This window comes from Panthera onca, chromosome E1, assembly GCF_046562875.1.
Source record: "Panthera onca isolate mPanOnc1 chromosome E1, mPanOnc1 haplotype 2, whole genome shotgun sequence".
Lineage (NCBI taxonomy): Eukaryota > Metazoa > Chordata > Mammalia > Carnivora > Felidae > Panthera > Panthera onca.
The window spans coordinates 55834425-55857965 of record NC_138352.1 but is presented as its reverse complement, the minus strand read 5'-3'; the positions used below and the strand labels follow the sequence as shown (position 1 = coordinate 55857965).

Sequence of the window (23541 nt, the reverse complement as noted above, 5' to 3'; positions counted from 1 at the left end):
GGTGGGGGTGGAAATATTGCCAAGGCTGGGGCACACCTCTCCATCTGGTCAGTTTGTGGGGTGGGTATTCTGCCAGCAGATGGGAGGATACAGGGAAACAGCACACAAGTCTAAGGGGGGGTGCCCAAGGGGGTTATTTTCATCATATATTTATTACATAAATATATAGTAAAATAGACGAGCAACAATTACCATAAAAATATCTTTCTTTAAAATCCTGACCCAAAACACAACGGGGTGAAAAATCGCACGTAACAGACATACTGATTGTCAACGTGGGGCAGGAGTAGGAGCCCCCCAAGTCACCCCTGCCAGTCCCCCACCCCTCCCTGGGGAAGGGACCTACCTCTTTCCCTGTTTCTGGCCACAACCCCCCTCCCCCCACCCCAGCACCAGCTTCTCATACATTCAGTAGCGCCTCCAGGGAAGTGCCCCCTCCCCCACCCAGGAGATCCCGGGGCAGGAATTACTGTCCCCCTTATGGACGGTGTCTGTGTCACACGCCCCGCCCTCTCCCAGCCCTGTAGACCCGCCACCAGGGGAAGGGGTAGGGGCTCCTCCACCCCCACCCTCCCCAAGGCTGAGCAGGGAGGAGGCTGGATGAGGTATGTGTGTTCTGAGTGATGGGGGGTGGGGATACTGAGATGGAGAGGCGGGTGGTGGGCGCGGGGGAGTGGTCATGGCTCTGGCACCCCCTTGTCCTGGCCTGGCCCATTCCCAGCAGTCCCTCCTCCCACCAATACTGCACCTGCTGCCCCACCCCGCCTGCCCTAGTGCCCCGGGCCAATACTGGGGGAGGCATACTAAGCACCCACGTCAAGGCCATCCCCCTCATTAGCACCAATGGCCCCCAGGAGAGGGCCCTGTCCCCCACTTCCAAAGCAGGGGCTGGGACAGCTGCCTCTCTAGAGCAGGTGCGTGGTGCTCCTGAGTCCCCTGGCTCCTGCCCCACCACATGTACTTGCTCACACATTCACGCAGAGAAACGCACACATACACCCCACATCACCTAGAGTGAGGGGGGAGGGGTCAGAGATGGGGGGGAGGAGTAGGGGATCACAGCTCATATGATTGGGGAGGTGAGGGGGGATTCCCAAGTGCCTGTAAGAGGCCAAGCCCCTTTAAGGCCTTTTCTCTACCATGTTCATGGCTGAGAATGGGGATGGAGGGGCGGAGGTGGGGATGCAGGGAGGGAGGGAGGGAGGGAGGAGACAGCAGACAGGTCAGGAATTCCACTGGGCCCCCAGGGGTGGTATACCCCCAGAGGAGGGTACAAAAGGGCTTACCCATGGGACTGGGGTAATATAGGAATCAGTACCCCAGGAGAGAGAGAGGATAGAGACAGACAAAGACAGCAGGGGCAGCCCACGAGCCCAAGGGGGGCAGGGCAGGCACATGCACAGGTGACAGCAGATGCTCTTCCAGGCCCTCCACCCCTGTCAGAACACCTGGACAGTGGGGGAAGGACATGCCCTGATGGGCAGCATAGCATTGCCTTCCCGTGTGTGTGTGTGTGTGTGTGTGTGTGTGTGTGTATGTAGGGGGCTGTGGCAGGCTGAGGGTCAGGGTGGGGTGGCAGGTTCCCCACTGCTTAAGACATTTTTGCCCCAATAGTGCAAAGCGCAGGAAGCCCTGGCACCCCTCCCCCTGCCCCTGCCCCATTCCCCATGGCTTCCGGGGGCATCTATGTCCACCCATCCATCCCTGCCGACATGCAGCCCTGAGCCCAGGGCCCTCTGGTCTGTTCTGTCCCTCCCCCCTCCCCCCCCCACCCATGGGAGGGCTACCTCCTCCCTCCCTCTCTCCCCTATGGAGTGGGCAGTGGGCGATAGCCAAAAGGAAGAGGAGGAGGGCAGCTCACCCAAGTGCAGACCAACAGAGCACTCCTCACCAGGAGGGTGGGAGGTGGCTCAAGCCAAAGTCCCTGAATTAGAGAAAAGAAGAGGGGAGGGGGTCCCAGGGGCAGAGGGGCGGCTGGCCTAAAGAGCTTCAAAGAAAAAAGGAGGAGCACCAACCGCCCCCTCCCCTGGGGCCCCAACTAAGTGCCATTTATCTAGGCACCCCCATTCTGGTGCCTGCCTGCCCAGAGTCTGGGTTAGTGCATTGAGTGGGAGTGGGGAAGGAAGAGGGCAGAGGTTAGAGAGAGCCCAGAAGACAGATGGGGACACGGTCCTAAGGGGGTAGAGGCTCTGGGAGAAACTCACACACACCCCCCTAACTCCCCCCCAGTGCAGCAGCATCTGGATTGTAGCTAATACTGCAGGTGTGAGGAGGGCAGGAGCTTGAGCCACAGTTTTTCCTGTGTGGGTGCCAAGGTGTGGAAGGAGTGGGGGGGTGGGCAGGGAGAGGCCCCTGGGGCTGGGCACTTGAAAGGGGAGCTGTGTGGGCAGCAGGGCAGGCTGGTGAGGGGCCAGCTGGCATCCAGCGTGAGAGGTAGATGGAACTCAGCGGGCACGAGTGGCAGAGAGCAGAGGGAGCACTGGGCGGGGGGTGCCGAAGGGGCACAGGGGGAGGGGGAAGGCAAGGAGGGATGGCCAGGACCCTGTTGTGTTAACTCACAGCTCTGATCGGCAGCCCTGCCCTTGGGGACCTGGTATGTGGGGCAGTTCTCTCTGATTTGCGGGGAGGAGGGGCAGCTCTCAAAGTGCTTAGGGGTGGTAGGGGGCCAGCCTCGGTTAATAACTTAATATCATCTCTCTCTCTCTATCTCTATCAATCGCTCACTCTTTTTTTCTTTTTCTCTCTGTCTAGTTTTTCTTCATTTATCTTCTCCCCTTGCCTGGTTTCCAAAGTGCAGTTAGAATGACTAATTTTTAACCTCCAGGGGGAGGAGCCAAGCCAAGCCTTTCTTTGCACCCAGGCTTCTGGGGAAGCAGAGAGGCCCTTAGCCTGGAGGGGGAACCTCTGTCAAGGAACTGTGCAGGGGGGGCTCTCTCTTGTGTGTGTGTAGGGGCTGAGTTGAGGGCATCTTCCCCCACCCCATATTCTTCCATCCCCTACGGTCAAGATGGCTTGTCCCCTCTTAGATCTCCCTCCCTTCCCCTACCTTCTTAGAGGATGGGGTCCTGGGAACTGCAGGACACGGTCCCCCAGCCTCCCACACTGTCTTTTTCATAGCAAGTTCATGTGTTTGCCCTGTCCCAGGGCTGGAGGTTCTGAGGAGGGACGGGCAGTGCGGGGTGTGTGTGTGGGAGCTGAATCTATCCAAGGATGAGAGGAAGGAGAGAAGAGGGGTGGGGGGCCTCCCTCAGCCCCCCAGCTCTGCCCCTTCTCTCCAGGCTCCTCCCCACCAGCTCCGCACACCCTCTGGCCGCCTGAGGCTTTAGACTTCCTGATCCTCAAAGACCTCGAGGAAGAGTGGGGGGAACAGTTCGGTGGGGCACTCGACTTTCATGTGGAGGAAGCGGCTGGCGTGGCAGGCCCCGATCATGCGGAGGTCAGTCACCTTCATCAGCAGCTTGGGCCAGAAGTGCGGAATGTTGTGTTTGCGGTGGTTCACGTAGTGCTCGAACGCCAGCAGGTACGCCTCCTGACTCTTCTCGATCTTGTCCACACACAGCAGGCCCGAGCGGTCTGCAGGGAAGAAGGGGCGTGAGCTTGAGTGGGTGAAGGGAGATAGACTTGGAGAGGCTAGGGTGGGGAAGGGGAGGGAAAGAGACTGCAGCGTGTGCATGGGAGCAAGAGCAGGGTGGAGGAGGGAGGAGTCTGAGCCGCTGGGGGTTTCGAGAGAGGTAGTGAGTAAAGAAGACAGAAGGACTGAGAGGTGAGAAGAGAGGGGAGGCTTGGAGACAGGACAGGACTAGGGGGCAAAGAGAAGAGTTGGTGGGAAGAGGGGGAGAGGGGGGATAAGGGGCAGGGAGAGGGGACAGAGGAGGGGTAAGGGACAGGTGGTTGGGGTTGTGGAACAAAGGCAAATGTGAGTGACAGAAAGTGGAGGGGGGGTGGTGGTGGGCAGAGAGAAACAATACGGTGAAGATGGAATAAGGGGCAGAGGAGACATGGCAAGAGATGTGCTTGGACATCAGAACTGAGGGAGGATGGATAATAGAACAAGGGACAGGGGACAGAGAATGGGCCCAGTGACGGAGGTAAGCTTGGGGAACAGAGAAGCTGAGGAATAGAGAAAGACTGTAGAATTCAGGGAAGAGGATAATGACAGGCGCAGGGCCCAGCCAAGCCCTGGAAGCTTCTGAGCCCTCCCAGCCAGTAGGCAGGTACCTGTTGACATTAGCAGCACAGCCTGCAGCAGAGCCACTTCCGTATCATCCAGGTTAAAGGCAGAGAGTGACTTGCCCAGTTCAAAGATGGCGTCGGAGACTACGCCCAGGCCACCATTCTTGAGCTGCTCCCGCTTGACGGCCATCTCCCCACTCAGCGTCAGGGTGTCGCTTTCGGGGTCATAGCGGACAGCCGCCCGCAGGGACATGATCTCCATGCAGCACCCCTTCAGGAGGATGATCTGGTCTTCGCAAGGCAGCTGCAGAGTGGCAGGGCCACAGGAACACTCAGCATGCCCCTCCCCATGAGTGTCTCTTGTGGATGCCCTTTGGGAGCTGTGAGGCCACCACTCACCTCAGACAGTAAGGTATACTCTGAACAACTAGCCTTGCTCTGGGCCACGGACATGCCCTATGTCATTAAATCTCACAATTATGCCTCTGAGTTCCCTCCCATCATTATCTCCATCCCCACTGCAGATGAGGAAAGTGAGGTACATGGACTTAGGTACCATGGCCAAGGTCACACAGCTAGTAGGGCAGCCTGTACCCAGACTTAGTGCTCTTTAAAATGAGGAATTTGGGGTGCCTGGGTGGCTCAGTCAGTTAAGTGACTGACTTCAGCTTAAGTCATGATCTCACAGTTCATGAGTTCAAGCCCCATGTCAGGCTCTGTACTGACAGCTCAGAGCCTGGATCCTGCTTTGGATTCTCTGTCTCCCTCTCTCTCTGCCCCTCCCCTGCTCTTATTCTGTTTCTCTCTCTCTCAAAAATAAATAAACATTAAAAATATAAATAAATAAATAAATAAATAAATAAATAAATAAATAAATAAATAAAATGAGAAATTTGAAGCTGTTGGAGCCAGGATAGCCATGTAGATGTTGGGGGAGAAGGACAGGGAGGGGCTGGGGAGGCCAGGCACTTGGAATATCTTGGTTCCTTAGGCATTCGCTAGCTGTGTGTGTGTGTGTGTGTGTGTGTGTGTGTGTGTGTGTGTGTTGGGGGTGTTTGGGTTGTGTGTGTTAGATGTGTGTTGACCTACAGGGATTGCTCCCTGTCCAGAGGACCTTAGATGAGCATATGCTGACACTGGGTGACCAAGGGAGCAGCCCCAGGTTTCCCTCTAGGGTGGCACCACGCCTCTTCCCATTTGCCACTCACCTCGGAGAACATGGGCAGTTTTTTGGCAAAGTCCACCACACGGGTGATGGCCGGGGTGATGATCTTGGTAAACTCGCTGAAGGCCTCTAGGTCCACCTTGTCTCCATCCGGCATGGAGACGATGGGTGACTGGCCGATGTCATCCGGCTTTATAAAGAAAGAGACAGGGGTCAGCTGGGGCTGCAGACCCCTTTCAACCTCTCACTGAGGCTCCCTGCCCACCAGGGGGAGCTCCAAGTCAGCTTGGGGAAGAGGGGCGGCCAGTACCAGGGGACTGCCCTGTCCCATGCCTAAGGCTTCTCCTTCACCTTAGGGCAGAGAATAGATCAGAGCCAGAGCTGCAAGTCAGCTAATAATAACAATGACCATAACACTAGTAGAAGTAATCTCATAATAATAGAAGCTATCTTTACTGAATATGTAACATATTTAATACGGAGGCAGGCACTAGGCTACATGTTTTATAGATCCTATTGAATCCCCACCACAACCTTATAAGGATGTTATACTTAACACCATTTCACAGGTGAGGAAACTGAGGCAGAGTGCAGCTGAGTAATAAGCCCAAGGTCACATGACTAGTAAGAGGTAGAACCAGGATTTGAACCCAAATAGTCTGACTCCTCACCATTATACACACGCGTGCTTGGTATTAAAGGCTGTGCTCTTAACACTATACTGTTCCACCCGCTGGCACACTCCACCACGAACCAGATACCAGGTTCCTGCCTTCACTCACCATATACAATCAACTGTCCATCTCCTCCCGAGCTGCCCATTCACTTAGCACTCAGTTTTGCCAGGGTCTACCATAATGCCTGGTACCCATCAGGTGCCCCCAAATACTATTACATAACTGTGTCCTAACCCTCTCCTCCCAGTCACTGTGGGCAGGAAAAAGAGGAGAGGTTGCCCCTACTCTCTAGAAATTCAATGGGGAAGCTCCCAATCACATTGAATAGGCAGGGCTGTGACAGCAGCAACACATACGCAGGCATATGCATCAGGATCACCATGTCGTAGAGAGCATTAGCTTTGGGTCAGATTAAACCAAGAAAGCTTTCTGAAGGAGGCAAGACTCTGGGCTTGCTCTTCCTCCTGGCCACGTGGCTGCTGCTCTCGCCATGCCCCTTCTCTCCTTACCAGGAATTTCCGTCTCTGCTTCCAATGGCTGCCCTGGGCATTCGTGCTGCGATGGGCCTCTGTGGCAACATGGATCAGGTCCCACTCTTCAGGAGTGGGCTCCGGTCGCTGCTGCAGTGATCGGATCATCTCTTCCTTTCGTCGCCGCTCCCGGTTCTGCTCGATCAGCTTGCGCTTGGCCACCCGCTTTGAGTCATCTAGAACCACTGTCAACGGCAGAGAGACACGATGCTCTCTGCATGGCACTCTCCACAACCTACTCAGAAGCTACTCTTCCCAACGTAAGGTTAGGAAACTGAGGGCCAGAGACGTTAAGTGACTTCCCAAATATCACCTAGCAATTGGGTGGCACAACGTGGATCATGATAATCACTGGGCCCATGTAGACTATCCCGTTCTGGTCTAAGTGGTTATGGTGATAGTGGTTACTAGAAGACCCTGCTACCCAATCCCCAGCCAATGCAAGATGCCCACTCTCACCCAGAAGTGGGGTGTCTTCTCTGGTAGTCAGGAACACTGTGCTAGGGTGAAGTACTCAGGACTCCTTTCTACCCAACAATTCTAAGGCCTTGGAGTGGTGAAAGGCAGGTAGGCACTGGGGCCCATGTGCAGGGCCCATTCAGGGATCCTTTGTTCCCTTTTCCCCAGGGATGAGGGCAGCAGGGACCAAGATCCTGAACATTCATTCCCCATCATCCTGACCTGGATTGTCACTCTGCACTGTGGGCCCTAAGGATACTCTGGCAGGGAGCAGTCATATCTGAACTCACCCCCACCCATGGCTGCCTGGCTCGACACCCACCCCCCCATCCCCTTACAGTCCATGGCCATGCCCACGGCGATGCACTTCTTGAAGCGACACAGCTGGCACTGGTTGCGGGTGATCTTGTCAATGACACAGCAGCTGTCATATTTGCAGGAGTAGGTGGGATGGAGGTTCTTCTGGATTGTGCGGCGAAAGAAGCCCTGGGGTGGAGGGAGATGTAGCATGTAGTGATCATGATCTCTCCTTCATGAACCAACCATGCAACTCACTGGGCGGGCGGGGGCGGGGGAATTAGTGAGGGAACTTGGCATCCTCCCGACACCAGCAAGTCCAGGATCACCTGGTGGGGCCAAAGGACTTTAGAAATATGGAAATATGTGCCCTCAGCTCCCAGGCTGCTGAGGCGCAGGGGCACATGGGGAAGGGTGGTGGCAGGGGGGAGGATGAGGAACCCAGTACACAGACATGAGCCTGGGATGGTGTCAGGTGCTGTGATGCCTGAAGGAATAGCAGCAGCTTTGGAGGTCCAACTGATACCTTATTTTCGATCCTGCTAAACAACTCTGAAAATAAAACTGACTCCCAAGCCCACCCTTATACATGCTGCCTGTTGCTCATGCAGGTGGAATTCTCGAAATGGGGGGTGGGGGTGGGGGTGGGGTGGAGGTGGAGGTTAAAAATCAAGAAAAGGCACTGTGTATGGACACTAGTAGATTTAAAAGAAAAATTTCAATTCTATGTATCGGGTTTAGTCTTTGCCCTAAAGAAAAATCCTCAAGAATCAAGATGGCAGCAATAACAGGAAGAGCTAACATGTGCTGAACACTCACTATGAGGCACTTATAAGCCTTTTCCATGTGTGCATCATCACATTTGATGCTTGTGTCCACCCGTGAGGTAGTAATGTTACTATCTCTATTTTGAGACTAGGAAACTGAAGTTTGGAGAGATTAAGCAATCTGCCCAAAGTCATATGGCTAAATGGGCAGGAGAGCCAGACCTGGACCTGAGGTGTGGGACACAAGTTCCCAGTTCTCAGATTCAGGGGTGTATTAAAATCATCTAGTGCACTTAAAAATTAAAACAAAAGAGAATAAAAGAGAACAGAATAGAATAAAATAAAACAAAATAAAATAATCATATACTGCGCTTAACGAAAAATGCAAATTCCTGGGCCTCACTCTAGACTTAAGATATCAGACTCTCTAGAGCTGGGGCCAAAGAATTTCTGTCTTTCTGGGATGCTCCTCTGGGACTCAACTGTCCTTGAGGGTGAGGATCCTTGCTCTCTGTTGTGCTGCTTGTATTGCTTCCAGGAACACTGCTATGGGACTCTGAACCCCTGGTGGTCTAAGCTTTGTTGATACTAAGAAAGAGAGGAATGTGAAGCCTTACTATATTTTTAAATACTTTCATTTCTTGGAAAGTCTTACATTTTCAGGAGGTGATGATCCTGGAAAACCCTTGCAGGTGAAAATGAGCTAGGTGAGATGTAATTAAAGCTCCCCAAGTCTATGACCTTGTCCCAACTGCCCACGGAGACTCTGTCATCCTCTCCAACTCTGGGCCCCACTGTGCCCCCCCACCCCCGGCACTGGTTCTCACTCTTCTAGGTGCGGGGGGAGTAACTGGGGACCTGTTCCAAGACAGAGTCCACAAAGGCCTCACCACACAAGTTCTGACTGAGTAGGGTTGGAATGAGGCCTGGAGATCTGCATTGAACTAATCCTGCAGGTAGTCCAGGGACCACATTTTGAAAACCAGTATTTGTTTCCAGTGTGCCTCTCTGGTAGACTATGAGCAGCTTGAGGGCAGGACACATACTACCTCCTTCACATCTGATCCGCCAAGTGGATGGAGGATAGCTGGGATTTACTGAGTGCTTCTTATGTTCCTGGCACTGTTTTAAATACTTTATGAATCAGCTCATTTAATTCTCGCAACAGCTCTATGAGGTAGGTAATGTGATTATCCCCATTGTATAGAGGAAGAAACCGAGGCCCAGAGAAATTAAGCATCTTACCTATGAGTGGCAGAGCAGAGATTGTAAACTGACAAATGAATAAGAGAGGAGAAATGGTGGTGCAACAGGTGGGGTTTAGGTTAGGTGTCTATAGGGCTGTCTTGGCCAGGAGCTGAGGGCCTTCAGGCGGGTGAGATGGGGGCTCAGGTGGGGGGATGGGGGGCAGGAGCTGTCTGGTCCATACCTTGCAGCCCTCACAAGTGATGCAGCGATAGTGATAACCGGTTGCCTTGTCCCCACACACGACACACTGCTCGTCTTTGTCCAGGTAACTAGGGATATACCCTGGGAGGGAGGAAGGGAGGCAGGCAGGCATGGCTTGGGCCCCCAGCAGAGAGGCTCCTACACTTCCTTCATCCCCCCAACTTTTCCTTCCTGGCCCATCCCCTAGCCCAGCCTCCTTAAATGATTCTTTGTGTCCAAGTAGAATCCTGGAGACACATCAGAGTCACCTTGTCCATCCCCTTCCCTAAGAATATGGAGAATCCCAGTTCTTCCGACTGCCCATTTGGGGATTTTTCTCTTGCTGCATCTGAGGGGCAGGGGATGCAGGACATGTCAGCAGCTCATCTCAGGGGAATACAGTCCCTTGGCCAATTAGCCCCAGACCCTGATTCAGGGGCGCAGGGGGGTGGGGCTCAGGGAAGGGGTTTATCAGGGAAGAGAAGAGGTCCTTCTTTTTTGAGGACCTGTCCTCAAAGGCTGGAGCATGCCCTTATCACCCCTCTCACCTCCAGACAAGTTCGTCCCAAGCTCTCTAGAAGACTCTCCCCAAGGGTCACAGGAACTGCTGGTCCATGCCCAGGCCCCCAAAGAGCTCCAGGCCTGGTTTGGTGGGGTTGAGGGTAGGGAAGAAAGGCACACACAACCAGGCTCACCTGACATGCTGGTTTTCAGGGAACATTGGCCGTTCTTTCTTTTTCGCTTTCCATCTGGTGACCTGGCACTGGATGGGGGTAGAGTGGGCAGAATCACAGGGCAGTCTTTGGGCAGCCCCCTTCTCATCCAATAGGTTTCTATAATCTCCCAGGCCCGACTCCCTCCATCTTGTGTCCTCATTCCACTTCCACCCCCAGGTCAGCTGATAAAACTGAGAAGAGTCCAGCTATCTAGAAGCTTTGGGGTGAGAGATAAAGGGCTTGGCTGGGGGCACAGGCATGTTCTAGGGCCCCAACACACACACACACACACACACACACACACACACACACACTATAGAACCTTAAACACCCATAATCCACAGGATATCCACATATTTAAACCTTCAATACATGGAACTTATGCAGACAGAATCTTCAGGACATGCTTACAGCTATATAACCTTTAGGGCACATACATATGTACATAACGGAAGACCAGAGCATCTGTCTGTCTTCAGAATAAACCTAAGGATTGTAAATAAGCACCAGGATCTATACGTCTATGAAATTTTCAGGGCATTCTCAAATGCGTTCTATGACCTCTAGGATATGCCCATGTGTTACACAACCCTCTGGACAGACACCTAATAATACCACCCCCACCTCCTAGTGAACATGTGGCTTGATTTCCAGGTCATGTACATGGTAGATAACCCAAGTGATTGAAAACATATACTGACTAGCAACTATAATCTATAACCTGGAATAAGAAGAGACTCCCAGAGCCACCCTGTTCATGGCCTTCATTTAACAAAGCAACAAACCAAAGCTCCATTTGTGCCTGGTGACACTGTGCACTAGAGTCAGAACCAGGACAAGGACCCTCCACGCAAGGTGTTAGCAACCCTCAACCACTGCACATATATGTTATCAACCTCGACCCATACATGTTACATAACCACAGCACACACAGGTTACATAAGCCTCCACATACGTGCACGGATTGTATAACCTCCCACACCCACCCTGCATGTGGCATGTTGCAGGGCTCCTCCCCCTGGAGCCTGATGCAGCTCCCAACACACTGACACAGTGACCTTGGCCAGGGTCGCAGTCATAGACAAGTCTGTGTTCCAGGCCCCCTGGGGATTACCCCTGTCTGATTTCTACAACCATTGGAGAGTCATATCTCCCTCCTGCCTCCAGGAGGAGTGGATGTGGGAGAACTCCAGGCCACCCAGCCCCCAGTTGAGCTGGTGGTTTTCAGCAGCTACGATTTACAGGGTGCAGTCCCAGGAACAGCCACAAGGTGGCAGAGAAACGGGGTGGGGGGAGGGGATGCTGCCTTGGAGGGAACCAGGAACCTGCATTCCTGCTTTTCTTTGAGTTAGGAGCAGGCTCGCCCAGACTCACAGAAGTCTGGGCAGGGAGATACAGAGGCTGCAAGTGAGAGCTATGCAGTGACAGGCCATATCTTCTTTTTCAGAGCCCTCCCCCCATCCTGGGCTTTGGGGAGGGATACCCAAGGTGCCCTACTCAATTGCCAGCCTCATCCACTTCCTCCATCCCTCCAGGGACCCAGACATGGGCCCCAAGGCTTTGCCTGGCCAAGCCTCTGGCCTCCTGGCTCAAGATCTGGTCTCCAAGGCAACAGCCACACTTCTCCCCAGAGCAACCCCACCCCCACCCTCTCCCTGGCCATAGGCACAGGCTGTACCCAGCTCCTGGGGCATCATGCCAACTGGGATAGAACTCTGTGCCACTTGGGGCTGATGGGAGAAGCAGAGACCCTCTGGGCTCCTCAAGGGCAACGCAAATCACAGGTAACACATCCCTAGTTGTGTATGCAGGGCTGATTCCTCCTCCACGTGTGAGCAAAACCTTCAGAGTTGGCATTTACTTCCACTTCCTGGGAGGAGCCCCGTGGCAGTGCCTGCTCTTGCCCATGAACAAGGAAGAGCTTGTGGGGCTCCCAATAGATTCCAAATATAAGCATGGGCTATGACCAACAGTGACTGGTGCATGTGCTCTGAAATGTCATGTCCCATGCATCATGGCTTCTGGACCACACACTAGTCTGGTAGGGAGAAGAGGAAAATGGCAAGGCTGTTTGGATTCCACATGCTCAGGTGAGGGCGGATGAGAGCCACTGGGAAGGCATCTGAGATTTCCCAGCACTGTCAAGAGAAGGGCCACGTGCCTGCCGCCTGCAATTACTGTGTCCTGCATCACCTCCCCCCTCCAAAATGGACATCTCTCAATCCAGGTGCCTAATTCCCTGCCACATGTGGCCATGACCTCATCTCCTGGGCAAAGGTAGGCAGCAAGCTTGTTGGCCCCATGCCCAGCCCTCCAGAGGTGCTTAAAAGGCCCAGGCTCAGCTCTCATTTGCCCAGCCAGGAGATGACCATGCCTGCTGCCTAAGAACTGACACAACCTAGTTGTTGGAGCCATTACCTGTTCTCCTCTGGGTCTGACCCACACTCCACCTTGCTTGGCTTCTGTTCCATTCACTTCAATTCCATCCAGGATGCCCTCCAGCACGCCAAGAGACTGGGGTGGGCACGATGGCCCCCCCGGCACACCCACAGGCCGCCCTCCCCCTGCCACCCAGGCCCTAGGGCACAGCACCCATGGTGCCCCCCTCAACACTTGGCCTTTCACACCATGCCCTGCGCCCCAAGGGGGGCGGGCGGTGAGAGGGGCCAGGGAGTGGCAGGTGGTAGGGCTGAGGACAAGCTGGGTCTGAGGAGGGGTCTCGGGCTGGGGGAGTAGCTTTGGAGTCTTGTCCAGAAGTCCCTGCAAAGAGAGGAGAGAGGCAGGGATAAGGCAGTACAATGGTGGCGGTGAGTGGCTAAGACTCCTTTGGTGGCAACATTTTGGGCTCTTGGAGCTCATAACAAGATGGTGGCAGGCATGGAGGGCAAGCACAAACGGGATCAGGACAGCCTGTCAGTTAACAGGTGCAGGAGGCAAGACTGGAGATACACATCCTAAGCCCCAGACCTGGAAAGGTATGGAGGAAAAGAATCAGGTCATCACGTACCGTGTCTCAATCCTGACATTCAGTCAAGCGCCTGGCCTTTTGATGTGTCCATTGAATGTAGCTATTGTTACCACCCGTCTAGCCAAGTTTTTCTAAAAGTTATCAGTATTATAGGGCAAGAGGGGACCCAAGATGAGCAATTTTCAGCTCACCTGTAGGGGGTACTTGAGAAGGAAGGGTGGGGCATGGGGGCAGCACGCAGGAATCATGAGTGCCCACCCAAGTGCATTGATGGAGAGAGACTGTTGAAAACAGTGGGGAGCTGACCTCTCCCCTGCTGCTGACCAAATAACCACTCCTCAATCCCAGCTCCCCAAGGACCCTAGAGCTTCCTGTACAAGGTCCCAAATCACACTTCCCAGTCTGAGGACCAGACTTCCCAGTTGTTTAGCTGTGCTACCACCCACCAGGACAGCAAGGGCAAGGGGAAAGGAAGCAAACATGTGTTACCTGGATAGGTAATATGTGCCCTCTGAAGTGGGCATCAGAACTTTACAGATGAAGAAACAAGCTCAGAAAGCTTGATCATTCATTCATGTTCACACAGCTAGGAAGCAGGTGGCTCAGGCAAAAGAACCTAACAGCCTGTCTCAAATGCTAGCCTCAGTCCACCAGCTAGGGTCCAGGGCAGTGCCAGCAGGGGCCACCATTCCCTCCACACTGCCCCTCTGACCACAGGCTACAGACCTGAGGTGTGCTGTCTGCACACACAGGCAGGTGTGGGCATGTGAGAAGGGGACAAAGGGTGCAGTTCCCCACACACAACCTCCATCACGTGGCTGCTGTACCAGAGACCTCACCCCTGGGCCCCCCGCCCCACCCCCAGGAGCTGATAAGGAGCCAGGGTGGGAGGGGAGACAGATAAGTCAGGTCATTGGGCAGGGCAGGGCAACCGGACAGGGCCTCTGCACCCAGGCAAGCCCCCAGCATGACGAGCATGGCAGGACCATTATGCCTCTGCTACCCCCATAGACTGGGCACTGGGGGCTGGACAGGAGACTGGGGTGGGGGGGGGCAATGAGCGGGGAGCCTTAGCCCAGGGAGCCGTCAAGAAAGTAGGTCAAGTTTTTCTTGGCTTGTGAAGAAATTCCTGTTATAAATTTATAATGGCGTAGCCAGCCCTAAGGGGTGGAGGTAGGGGGAGGAGAAGGAGTGGGTGGGGATGCCCAGGGACTGGGCACTGGGGCCTGCTGCCCTCAGTCAGGGCACTGAGGGGTAGGGGGCCAGGGAAGTCATGGGGGTTGGGCCGGACAATAGAGGGCTATTTTCTGTCGCTTCTGTTTCCACTTCTATCTGTGCCCAGCGAGGCTTCCTTTAGTCGGCTCTCTGCATCTGAATGTCTGTCTGTCTCTCTCTCTGGGTCTGGGTGTCTCCCTGTCTCCCCCCTCAGGCTGTGCCTCGGTGCTTGGCACACCCTGGCTGCGGTGCTGCCCCCGCCTGTCTCCTGCCCACCTGGCATGCTGCCACCACTTGTTTACAGAAGCTGGAAAAATCCACTCGCCAGCCGGAGGCCCAAGCGCCCCCAGGGATGGGAGGAGGCAGGCAAAGGAGTGGGCATGCTGAGAGAGGGGCAGCCCTGGGGAGCAGGCCCTGGGGGCAGGCAACAGGGCCAGGGTGTATGGGAATGGGTATTAGCAGCTGTGGGCCAGGCCAGGCAGGGAACACCAGCAGCAGCCACATGGCATGGGCAGCTCCTGCCCCGGGCCATAGCTATGGAGGACCCCCTCCTTCTGCACCCTGCCACTGCCAATTGCTACAGGGCACACCTGGGGCAGTGCCAACCTGAGCCACCATGTTTATTTTCCCTTCCCCCTCCCCAGCCCAGCCTTAACTCCAAATGTGTCTGGGCACTGCCAAGGGCTTGCACGTGCCTGCTGGGGGGAGGGGCAGGCTCCCTCTCTGCCCCACCTCTGTGCTGAGCTGAATGGTGCCCTGGTGCCTGTCAGTGCAACCAGGCTCCAATGACCCCTGGCAATGGGCAGAGGAGTGAGGTGCTGCCTTCGTGCTCAGGGCACCCTCATGTGGCACCGAGCACGAGGCTGGAGAAACCCTGGGGACCCCAGGTCTCTAGGGACATACCTGGGCCTCTGAGGCAACACAGAGTAAGCAGACGGCCCAGCATGCAGGGAGGCATAGACCATGTGCGCCTGTGTTAGCTGTGGGCAGCGGGGGGAGGGGGGGGTATGGTAAGTATGCCCACCCTGAAGGGCAGCCTCTCTCCCCTCATCCTGGAGTCCGGCTCCTTCCTGGCATATGCCCTGCAGAGACAGAGGCTCAGCCTGAAGAAGAGAGGGTGGAGCTATGGGGTTCTGAGACTGGGCTGGACAGCCGGAAGGCAAGACGCACCTGTCGGGTGGGCTGGCCACCCACTCTCTTTGTCAGATAAGAGCTGTTGGGTGGCAGTATGGGCAAAGTGCCCATGGAGGGGGAAGCATTTCATTAAGTTTAAGTGCTTCTGCAATGGGGGGACAGAGGCAAGAGGCCAATGCGGTATCCATGGGCACCATGCCAGGTTCCCACTGCTGGACTGCCCCACTCCGCAGTCCTGCAGACCCAGGGGGATTCTCTGCCCCCAAATCTAGCCCCAGATTCTACACATGCTACTCCTCTGAGTGTCCGCTCTTGGCTTTGGCCCCATCTGTCTGGGGCCCCTGGACTTTGTCCTTAATGCTCTAAAGAAAGCCCAGCCCTCCTCCTTGCCAACCACAGAGGAAAAGACACACACATAGAGGGGGCTGAGAAAAGTGGAGAAAGCGGAGAAGGAGAGGGGCAAAAGGGATGATGGGGGAAGACAGGGAGAAAGAAAGGAGGGGTAAGAACAAAGAGATGGGCAGGGATGGGGGGGTAGAGCTAGAATGACAATGAAAGGAAAGGCAGTGATGAGATGGGGGATGGGGGACAGAAGGGGTGAGGTAGGGAGGAGAGAAAAATGAAGGAGAGGGGAGACAAAGAGAGAAAGGTAACAAAGAAAGATGGGTGGGGGGTGCTTCATGCCCCGCCTAAGTCCCACCCCATGGAGGCTGGGGGAGGGGGGGAGTAGAAATGGTTTCCACGGTGACAGCTGGTTCTTGGTGGCCTGGCATGTGGGCTATTAATAGTGCTGTGGGTAGGTTCACGCCTCCCTTTCCCCTTCCCCTTTGCCTGATGCTAGGGTGGGGGGAGATACTTCCTCCCTCCCTCAATAACCTGGCATTGATGCCCTGACTCCACACCATGGGCGCCAAGAAGGGTGATGCTAAGGGGCCCCGGTGGCCACTGTAGCCCAAACATACACAGGGGCATGCACAGGCAAACACAGGCATCTGTGCACACACTAGTGCCTGTGCCAACGTGGGCTCCCAAGAGCAGCCACAAACACCAACGGCCCCTGGGAGTCTGGCGAGAGTGAAAGCTGCAGCACAACACAGGCCCCCACGTGGAGGGGTAGGTGCGTCTTAGAGCCAGGACCTCTTTCTCCTTTCCCAGGTCACCCTGTTCTATTCTCAGGTATGGACTGAGTAGGACTGCCCCACCCAACTCACTGTTATCCTAGTGCCAGGAAGGAGAAGGTAGCGAAGGCGGGAAGGAAGGTACTACTTGGCAGGTATGATGGTAGAGGAATACACAGATGCAGGCACCAGCTTGGCAAGCGGAAGGGAGGAGGAGAGTGAGGCAGAACTCCTTGGTGGGTTCTCCCTGCGGCCCCCTGAGATGGGATTCTGGAGCTTAAGCGCAGTGACCCTTAAGTCTGATCTCCTACCCACCAAGGAACCTTGGAGGCTAGAGAATGGGAGATGAGGGTGGGGGATATGACATAGGGGGCTGAATGATTAAACAAAAGATCCTCTGCCCCCAAAGAATATAACAGGAAACTCCCCCCTGCAGATCAGAGACAGAAAGACATAAACAGCAGCCTTGACTTGGGCCAGATGCCCAGTATTAACATCAAAGACTGCAAAGACTGTACATCCCCCCACCCCACCATAACCTTAACCACCTGCTGCTCTCCTCTCCCTCTTCCCACCCCAGGCCAGCTCCAGTCAGGCATCAAGGTGGGTGCCCAGGTCTAGAGGTCAGCTCCACCCCCCCATGCCCACAACCATGCTCAAAAGCTCAGCCCCTTCCCTGGCAACCCACAGAACGTCTTGCCTCTGCCCCAGTTCCCCCCAGGAACGGAAGCGGGAGATCCAAGTAGCCAAAAAGGCACAGTTCGGAGCACCCCCAAGCTGGGCATGGCACATTCTCCCCCCCTCCCCCCAGCAGCCAGCCGGGTAGGGTAATCGGAGCTGGGAGCTAGGGCAGCTGAATGCTGGAGGCATGAATGTCACGGGGCCAAGGCACTCGCTGCAGATGGCATGGGCACAGAGCTTGGGGTCCTCCCTTCTCTGCTGCCTTCCTCCCAGGAGACCATTGAAAGGAGTAGTCTGCAAGCCCAGGGGAGCACAGCCCAGGAGGGAAGAGAATGGTGGAGGCGAAAAGAAAGGCAGGGATGTTCTCCCAGGCACCCCAGGGACGGGAGAGTTAGCCCCCACCCAGGCAGAACTGGCAGAGGCAGAGAGAGGGGGCGGGGAGAGGGAGGGAGAGTGAAAGAGGGAGGGGGGAAGGGAGAGAGAGAGGACGAGAGAGAGAGTGAGAGAGACAGAGCCCGCAAGCGCTAGAGAAGGGGGAGAGGGGGTGGGAGGGAAGGGAAGAGAGAGATTGAAAATTGTGTGTGAGTACGTGTGTGTGCGCGCGAAAGAGACAGCAGGAGAGAGCGAGAGAGAGCGCGCGCGAGCAAGTGAATGCAGCTGAGTCTCCGGCACACACACGGACACGTGCAGACACACACACTCACTCCGCATGCGCAGAGCCACAGGCTGCGGGTGCCCAGTTCCAGGAGATATTCAGAGCCCTCCCCAGCCCACACATGCACAAAACATGCACACATGGATGCGCGCACAACACACCCACTCACTGATGTGTACAAAAACGCCGATAGCCACCAATAGCCGATAGCCTCGGGTCCGCTTTCCCCTTCCCCCGCCTACGCGCCTGGGTAAAAGAGAAAATGAAACAGGCAGCTCAGGCTCTGGGAGCCAAGAACTCATCTCTTCCTTACAAGAGGAAGAGAGGAGGAAGAAGGGGAGGTGGGCTTGTGCTGCTCTTTGCCACTGCTGGGGGTGTGGCTGTGCCTTTGGCCCTAACCCTTAACCCCAGTCCCTGTCCCCAGACTAAGTGCTCATCCTTAAAGCACTAGAGCAACCATCGCATTTCCTGGGCACCAACAAGTTCCACCTTGCTCTTCTCCTCTACCCAGAGAACTTCTAAACCTTCCCTCTGGACCACCTCATACAAAAGCATACAAGAGGGAGGTCCCCTTTGTTACCACAACCTTGGCCTGCTGGGGAGGAGGGCAGGTAACAACGCATGTCTGAAAACCATGTGACCCCCCCTCACTGCCCACCCCCCCCACTAGCCCCAGATGCTTCTCTCAGAGACTGGGAACTGTCTCTGGTTCCAGGGGGCATGGGGATCCGCATCCTGGTGTGTGCCAGGTCTGGGAAGAACAGGAGAATCCACAGGCGTTGCTTACCCAGCCAGCATGCAACACGGATTGAACACAGGTGTCAGGCCACATTATGTTATTTACCCTCACTCGGAGTGAGGTAGGCATCATTGTCTCCAGATGACGAAAACCCAGGCCAAAGTCAGCAACTGGTGAATGGCAAAGACCCAGCCTCCAACTCCCAGCCAGTGCTCTTTCTGCCACAGTCATGCTTCCCTCCTCCCTAGGAGGCACCAATCCCCCAAGCACCTTTGCAACCGTGAGAACTGGAGTTGGGATTAGCCTCCCAGCCCAGAGGCTCTCCAGTGGCCCACCACGTGGCATCCTTCCACTGTCCTTGCTGCATCTTAAAGGGGAGGGGCTGAAGAAAAGGGATCTGGGGGAGAGAGGGAGTCTTATCACCAGACTCACAGAGGAAGACAGGCAACCTAGGACAAGACCCTGGCCCTCAAGATGTCACACCCACCCACTGTTCCTTACTCAGGACTACCACCCTTCACGCTAATGCCCTCTCAGTGCAGGGATGGGGAATGTGGTATCTATCAGCCAGGGCTAGGTCCTGAGTGATTGATTAATGGTAGGTAGTAGCTGGGATGCTGGATCCCCTGCAGCGAGGTAGGGTGCTGCACTCTGTGTGCAAGAGGTAGAGGGGCTCCAGGTTGCAAAAACTTGTAGGCGAGACAGATGTGACATGAAGGGTAAGGAGGCTGGAGATTAGGGACCCACTATCCTCCCCATCCCCCATCCTATTTCTATGGGAGAACCAATTCTCCACCTGGCTTCTCCAAGAAATCCAGGGGACCTCGGACCTACAGGCTTCCTCACTGTAACTGCCTACATATACAGTGCTTGTTATGCACCAGGCACTTTTAAAAGCTTTTTATATATTCTAACTCCTCTGATCCTCAAAAAGCTGAATGAGACAGGTATTATTATCCCCAATTTACAGATATCGCAAGGTTCAATAGATTGCCCAAGGTTATACAACCAGCAAGTGGCAGAGCTGGGATTCAACACCAGGCACTCCAGCTCCAAAAAAAAAAAAAGAAAACAAAACAAAAAACAAAAACAACCAGCCAAACAAAAACCCTGCTCTTAACCATTACCTGATAAAGGAACAATACCTTGTTCTTTGATCCAGTTACTCTTCCCTTTGACTGAGCCTCAATTTTCCCTTCTATAGAAGCCTATGGATTATTTAGAGTAGAATCACTAAGAGTGCCTTCTCATCCAAATAGGTCATGGCTACGGGGGAGCATGGCCAGAAATGCTTAGTGCCCCCTGGGCTCTGGGCTCCCTGCCCCACTGCCCCCTGCTCAAATTCCCACTCTGGGCTGGCGCCTGAACTCATGGAGCAGGGCCTCACTCAGCCCCCCACATAGTCTGGGCAGCTGTACCCTCAGAACCAGGCTCTGAGGCTGGGCAGAGGGCACAGCTGTTGGGCATCTCTGAGGTGGATTTCAGCTGCCAGGGGTGTGGAGAAAGACCATTGTGAGTCCTGTCACTGACCCTGCTCAGTGGGGCCCTGCCAACTCCCGCCACTGCCCACGGCGGAGGGGGGACTGTTTTCCTGTGGGTCAGTGTGGTGGGGGGGCCTCCTCACTGGTTTGCTTAGGAGCTAGCTGGCTGTAGCCCGCATACCCAGGGCTTCCACTGAGCTGGTGTACCCTTGGCTGAGCCCACCGGTCTAAGAGGTCAGCATGAGCAGTAGCTGACCCCCCTTCCCTTTCCCCCATTCTCAGCCCCCAAAACTTGCTGCTGCAGCTGCAGCACTGAGGAAGTGCAGGAGGATGTCCTGAGCAGGCAGCTGAGCCCCCCGCCCCCCCCCAACCCCAACCTCTCATTGACCCCAGAGGCAGGGCGGGCGGGGCGAGGGGCGGGGTTTGAGTATTAACAACTGGAAAAGTATGAAGCTCATCACTGCCAGTTCCCAGCTCTGAAAAAAGAGGCTGTGACAGAGACAAGAACAGGGGTAGACAGGGGTAGCGACTGGGGGAGAGTTCCAGACTGTCAGAGAAACAAGCTGAGGGAGAATCAGACACAGCAAGACAGAGCAAAAGAGAGACAGCATTAGAGAGAAATTCCAAGTCAAAAATACACATCACTCAACCAGACACTCACCAGCACACGGCCTCCTAAGGAAGGCTTCCAAGTTTAGACGGGAGGGCAGAGGTGGGAAAAGGGGCCAGACTCATGATGGGAGGCGGAACTCCGCCCAGGGGGCAAGTCAATGGTCCCAGGAAAGGCTCAGACATATGACCCCAGCAGGAGCTGCTAGAGCCCACATTTGCTTTTAAGGTGGCATTAGGGACCGCTCCCTAAAAGCTGGCTCTCCCCAACTGCTTCTCCCCCTACACACACACACACACACACACACACACACACACACACAGCAGCTAGGATAATCTCAGCTGCTGGAAGTCACTGGACATTGCTTCAGCCCCATGACTCGGCCCTCTGGAACCCCCCTGCCCCTGCTCTCTTTGCTCTTGTTTCTCTGTCCCTCAAAAAGAGAGAGAGAGAGAGAGAAAGGCTAAGCCTAGAGGAAGAAGACAGGAGGAAGCTTGAGGGGAAAAAAATCTACGAGACAACTCTGTGTGCATCCAGGGGTGTGCCTGACTGCACAGCTACAGTGTACACATCTGGGGTTGTCTGGACGCAGCTGTCGGCGTAGACCTGTGACTGTGTGTGGACCTGAGCCCTGTGAATGCCCTCTGCACCTGAGTCCCTGGGAGTATGTGCAAATGAGTACACCTGTGTCCAGAGATTTCAGTCAATCAATTAACAAGTATTTACAGAGCACTTCCTGTGCTAGGCTCTGGGTGGGATCCAGAGCTCTTGGAGTGATTCTCCCAGGTCTCAAGGAGCTAGCTCATGATCTAGTGGGGGTGGGGGGTGGGGGCTGACAAGCAATAGAGACTCAGAATATTATTATGAATGCATGCCTTGCACCATTATGCAGGAAAGTCTTTTCACAGAGACAAGTTTAATTTTCTTTGGAGTAGAGGTTTTGTTGTATACAGAACCTTAGAGATCCACAGTAAGAGTCCAGGAAAATACTTGTTGCTAAGTTGTGTATACATGTGTTGAAATGTAACTGCGTTTGCTTTTGACTGAGTGACAGCCACTGTCACGGCAGGCGATGATGTCTGTGTGACTGGGCTCATGCTAGCACGTGTGTGCCTGTGAGTGACAGGGTCTTTTGTAATGTGCGGCTGTGTGCAATTGCTCTGTGTTCATGCATGCGTGCGATAGTGACTTTTTCTGTGTGGGTGACAGCGACTCCTCCTTGCCCCTGTGTGTGACAGCATCTCCGTGTGACCCTGTGCGTGGGTATGTGCATGGGTCGGTCTCCCTGCTCTTGGTCTCCTGTGGGTGTGTCCCACCCCTTTCAGCTCCCCGGTGCAGCAGCAGCCTGCCTCTTCCCTTGTCCCTATGTGGGTGTGTCCAGCAGCTCCTGTCCTTGAGTCTGCCTGGGTGTCCCTGGGTGTGCATGCATGTGGCTGTCTGTGTGGGCATATCTGTGTGTCTGCATGTCACATTTGCTTCCCCTCCCTCATCGTGGACAACATCCCCCTTCATCCCTTCCCCCTGCTGGAGCCAGAGCCAGCATTGAGGGGAGGGCTCCCATCCCACAGGCTTTCCTTCTGCGACCTCCACCCCTGTAAACGGTGGCACTCTTCATTGGCCCTATCATCCCTGCCCCCCCTCCCGCCCCAGGCCTTTCTTTCACACCGGACAAGGGAGGGCCCCAGGCATAGAAGGGGCACCAAAGACACGTTGCAAGGGGGAGGAAAACGGGGCGGGGGGGGGGGGGGCACACCACACAGGTCCCTTCCTCCCTCTTCTCCCTAACCACACTAGCTTGCAACTCTCCTGATCATCTAGGGACCCTCAAATACACTCCCCCCTACACACACTCCCTCCCTTCCAAGCCGCGTTTTTGCAATTAAGGAGTGTTGCAACCAGAGAGCCATGCTCAATTGGGGAGGCGGGTGGAATGGGGGGGGACTTCCCTCTCCCGGGGCCTGTGCAAGCCCACCCCCACCCCCCCCACCCCCACAAGCCCTCTCATACTGCCCTCCGCAGCTGGAGGCGTCTTTGCAAAGGCCACTCGGCCTCGGCCTCGGCCTCGGCCTCGGCGCTGGGGGTGGGGGCTGGGGGGGGCAGGCCTCCGGCGCACCGTAAACAAACCGCGGCGGGCGGGGGAGCTCCGGCGGCCGGCAGCGGGGCCGGGCCCCGGAGTGCGCAGCAGACGGGCCGGACAGAGGCCGGGCGGGCCCTCGAGGGGGAGGCCTGGACGCCATCTCTGCCGGCGAACCCCGGGGCCCACCGACCTCCTAGCAACACCTCCCTTCCCCAGGGCGTAAGTTGCGAGCTCCCGGAATGTGACAGGGTGACCGGGGTGCCGGGGAAGGCAGAGGCTGGCAGCAGGTACCCCCGGGCGCCCCCCAGCCCGCCAGGGAGCTGGCCCTAGAGCCCCACGGCTTTGCATAATCAATCGCGAGGCATTTGCATATTAATGCCCCCTCGCTCCCTCCCCCTTACCTCGGCGTGGCGCGCTGGACAGGGCTGGGCAGCGACGCGGGGTCTCAGCGCCCCGTGCCGGGGGCGTCCATGGGGGGCCGGTGGGGCCCGGGCCGCCCGCCTCCTGCGCCCGGGTGTGAGTGCGAGTGAGCGCGGGGGGGGGGGCGGGGGGCGAGTGTGGCGGCCCCGCGGCTCCTCCGGCAGAGGCGGCGGCCGCTCTTGGCTCCTCCCTCCCCCGCCCCGCTCAGGCTGGGGCTCGGGCTCGGCGCGC

The 23541-nt window shown here is 55.6% G+C and overlaps 2 protein-coding genes across 7 annotated transcripts in view; one reads left to right on the top strand and one right to left on the bottom strand.

Moving 5' to 3' along the window:
- Nucleotides 1–133: 133 nt before the first annotated feature.
- THRA (thyroid hormone receptor alpha) lies at nucleotides 134–23541 on the bottom strand. Its single transcript, XM_060646167.3, has 9 exons — nucleotides 23292–23541; nucleotides 12631–12972; nucleotides 10192–10259; nucleotides 9498–9598; nucleotides 7343–7490; nucleotides 6525–6730; nucleotides 5382–5528; nucleotides 4219–4477; nucleotides 134–3573 (listed from the first exon to the last, which is right to left on the bottom strand). The coding sequence occupies exons 2-9, from the start codon at nucleotides 12681–12683 to the stop codon at nucleotides 3323–3325; spliced, it is 1233 nt and encodes a 410-aa protein (XP_060502150.1). The 5' UTR covers nucleotides 12684–12972; nucleotides 23292–23541; the 3' UTR covers nucleotides 134–3322.
- MED24 (mediator complex subunit 24) overlaps nucleotides 22944–23541 on the top strand; it is a 32359-nt gene continuing 31761 nt past the window's right edge. For 3 of the 6 annotated variants that reach the window (XM_060646163.3, XM_060646162.3, XM_060646161.3), the window contains exon 1: nucleotides 22946–23109. The gene's annotated coding sequence lies outside the window, so the exon portion shown is untranslated. Of the gene's footprint in view, nucleotides 23110–23541 lie in introns of all 6 variants that reach the window. The other 3 variants (XM_060646165.3, XM_060646160.3, XM_060646164.3) reach the window with 3 other exon arrangements.

Coding starts and splice junctions, on each gene's coding strand:
- THRA (XM_060646167.3), bottom strand. CDS start 12,683: ATGGAACAGAAGCCAAGCAAGGTGGAGTGTGGGTCAGACCCAGAGGAG. Junction 7,491..9,497: donor TCACTTGTGAGGGCTGCAAG/GTATGGACCAGA, acceptor CCTCCACCCCAG/GGCTTCTTTCGCCGCACAAT. Junction 3,574..4,218: donor TGTGCTGCTAATGTCAACAG/GTACCTGCCTAC, acceptor TCTTCCCTGCAG/ACCGCTCGGGCCTGCTGTGT.